Source organism: Sinocyclocheilus grahami, unplaced genomic scaffold (genome assembly GCF_001515645.1).
Source record: "Sinocyclocheilus grahami isolate Dianchi unplaced genomic scaffold, SAMN03320097.WGS_v1.1 scaffold172.1, whole genome shotgun sequence".
NCBI lineage: Eukaryota > Metazoa > Chordata > Actinopteri > Cypriniformes > Cyprinidae > Sinocyclocheilus > Sinocyclocheilus grahami.
The window spans coordinates 474,253-476,846 of NW_015505351.1; the positions used below are offsets into that span (position 1 = coordinate 474,253).

Below are 2,594 nucleotides of genomic sequence, written 5' to 3' on the forward strand. Positions count from 1 at the left end.
CACCAACGCCGCGTAGCTCAGGAGGCTCTTCTCATACGGTGGAGGCTCTTTCGTCTCCCCTGTGATTAGTACGTTGACGGACTCATTTTTCTTGATTGGGTCCTCCACGACAGGGGCCTTTTCCAGAACCTTCTCATCGGCCTTCCCGGCCAGAGCTGCTCTCTGTTTCAGGTAGTAGGCTGGCAGGTGCAGCGGTCTCATGAGTCCAGCACAGGCGATGATGTTTAGTGCAAAGCAGCCAATAAGCAAAAGACAGCCGTCGAGTCCAAAGAGTGCAATGAACTCGTTCTGCACAGTAGCGTAAAGAAAACCTCCAATACTCGTACCTGAAAAAAAATGTGATGGTTAAATAATATTGGGATTGAATTGTTTTAGTTTTATGGAATATCAATGTTAGTAGTTGTAGGGCTGCATGATTAAGCAAAATAAAACCGAAATTGTCCTATGGCTTAGTGTGATTACTAAATCACAAAGGCTGCAATTTTATTGAATAAATATATGGCCTGCATGTTTCAGAGTGAAGCGCAGCACTGTGTCGTTACACGTGAGCAGCTCATTATCCTCCAGTGTTTTTAGCATCTCAGAGTGGCTTGGTTTGCAGTAAATGTTGTTCCACACAAACTCCATCTCTGCATCTACTCGAGAGTTTGGGTCACTTTAACATGTATTTGGGAACAATATATGCTCCAACTTCCAACCATTTTCCCATACTTGTAATAAAAAGTGCATGTCAATCAATGCCCTGTAGTCAAAATAAAGGTTTGATGGTTATTTCAAACTCTTACCCTTTAATTATATTATATTTATATGTGAATCTAATATTAATAACTATTAGTATTGACATTTTACAGTTGTAATGTAAAATAAAACAATTGTTTATATATATATACAGGTATATATATATATATTACAGTGAAAGATAATTTTAATCATTATTTTATTTTGTTTTATTTAGTCATTTTTATATTTTATATTAATAATGATAATTATTATTTAGTAATAATAATTAGAAATAATAATAATAATTATTATCATCTTACAGCCATGTTGATATATATTCAAAAAATGTTTGGCCAAATAGTACAGCCCTACAAGCAAGTGTATTATGAACAATATATAAAAAAATGTATCAGAAAAATTGCTATTCTATCCTTAAATCATGCAGCTTTAATATGGCTATATGGCTTAAATATGGCATCCATTTAAATAAATAACTATATTTATAATTTTGCTTTTAGATCTGTCTTTTAGATCGGCATTTCAAATTAGTTATGAAAACTTAAACTCATTATTTATTTATTTTTACTTGCTTTTAAACAGTATTGGAATTCACATATGCTCCATACATGTTGCCTGTTTTTTCTTCTCATAAATAAATAAATGTAAATTAAGCCTGCATGTCCAAACATTTGACTGGTAGTTTATTATTTTTGACTAATCATATATTTACCTGTTGTAATGATGCCAAGAGCAAGACCGCGTCTCTTGTCAAAATACTGGCATGTGATGGTTACAGTAGCAGCATAAACAAGTCCACAGCCTAGTCCTGTACAATAAAAGTATGTAGTTAAAAAGAAGTCAGCAAAAAGGTTCACCTGCTCATAAAATATTTATTATAATCATATAAGCAAATATAATGAAGGTAAACAGATTTAGGAGGGAGCTTAAGCACAAGACTATCCTCAAATTATAAATACCCCGCTAAACTACAGATTAAGTTAATATGTTATAGGTTTTAATATGCTGATAAATTTGCAGAACCTTTAATGTTTTAGTGAATTTTGAGCAAACCTGTGAAACTAGGTTTTTAGAAATCGACTGATAATCGGTTTTATTTTTCCTTACTCAGTTTTGTAATATGTTATATAAATGCTTGACGTGTAGTTCAAGCTTGATGCTAATTAATTTATTTTGCCTTGTTATTATCATTCTTACTGCTGCTTTTGTTGTCATTAAAAACATGCTATATAAATAGCGTAAAACATTAAATAATTATCAATTATGCATGTCGGTTATATAAACATACAAATAATTGTCATTGCATTAGTTTAAAAAAAAACAGTATCAGTCAATTTCTAATAATTTGAGCAATTTTCTGTATAATTTGCCATTATATCGACCATCAGCTTCTGAAAAACACAAATCAATCAACCACCATTTACACACAGGTGGCGCAATGACCCAATTTAGAAAAATGAATCTTTCTAAGAGGAAATGTGAGATGCTCACCAACAACAATCCCATAGGAAAATATGAGAAACTGAACATTGGGTGCAAAAGCGCTAAGCATAAGTCCTCCAGAGACCATGACCCCACTGAAGATGGTCACAGGTCTGGCCCCGAAGTTCACAACACAAGCACTGCAGATGGGACCTGTGCAAAAGGAAGAATACATCATCCTGTTAGAGAATGGGGAAACTCGAAATAGAATTCAAATCAACAGCTGCTTAAAATTATCAGCTGTAAGCCGAGGCATAGAACATATTTTCTTTTACTACTGACATGGACAGTGTTGGGGGTAGTAACTCATTACAAGTAACGCGAGTTCTCTTTCAGTCGGTCACTCTCAACGTCACGTCGGAGGACCGACGAAA

At 34.0% G+C, this 2,594-nt stretch overlaps 1 protein-coding gene across 1 annotated transcript in view; it reads right to left on the minus strand.

The window, feature by feature from the left end:
* Nucleotides 1-2,530, minus strand: part of LOC107593507 (monocarboxylate transporter 9) — a 5,002-nt gene extending 2,472 nt beyond the window's left edge. The window contains 4 exon segments of the mRNA XM_016283244.1: nt 1-326; nt 1,451-1,546; nt 2,230-2,373; nt 2,503-2,530. The exon segment at nt 1-326 is cut by the window's left edge and continues 5 nt beyond it. Of these exon segments, the coding sequence (XP_016138730.1) occupies nt 1-326; nt 1,451-1,546; nt 2,230-2,373; nt 2,503-2,530 (594 nt within the window).
* Between the last annotated feature and the right edge of the window lie 64 nt (nt 2,531-2,594).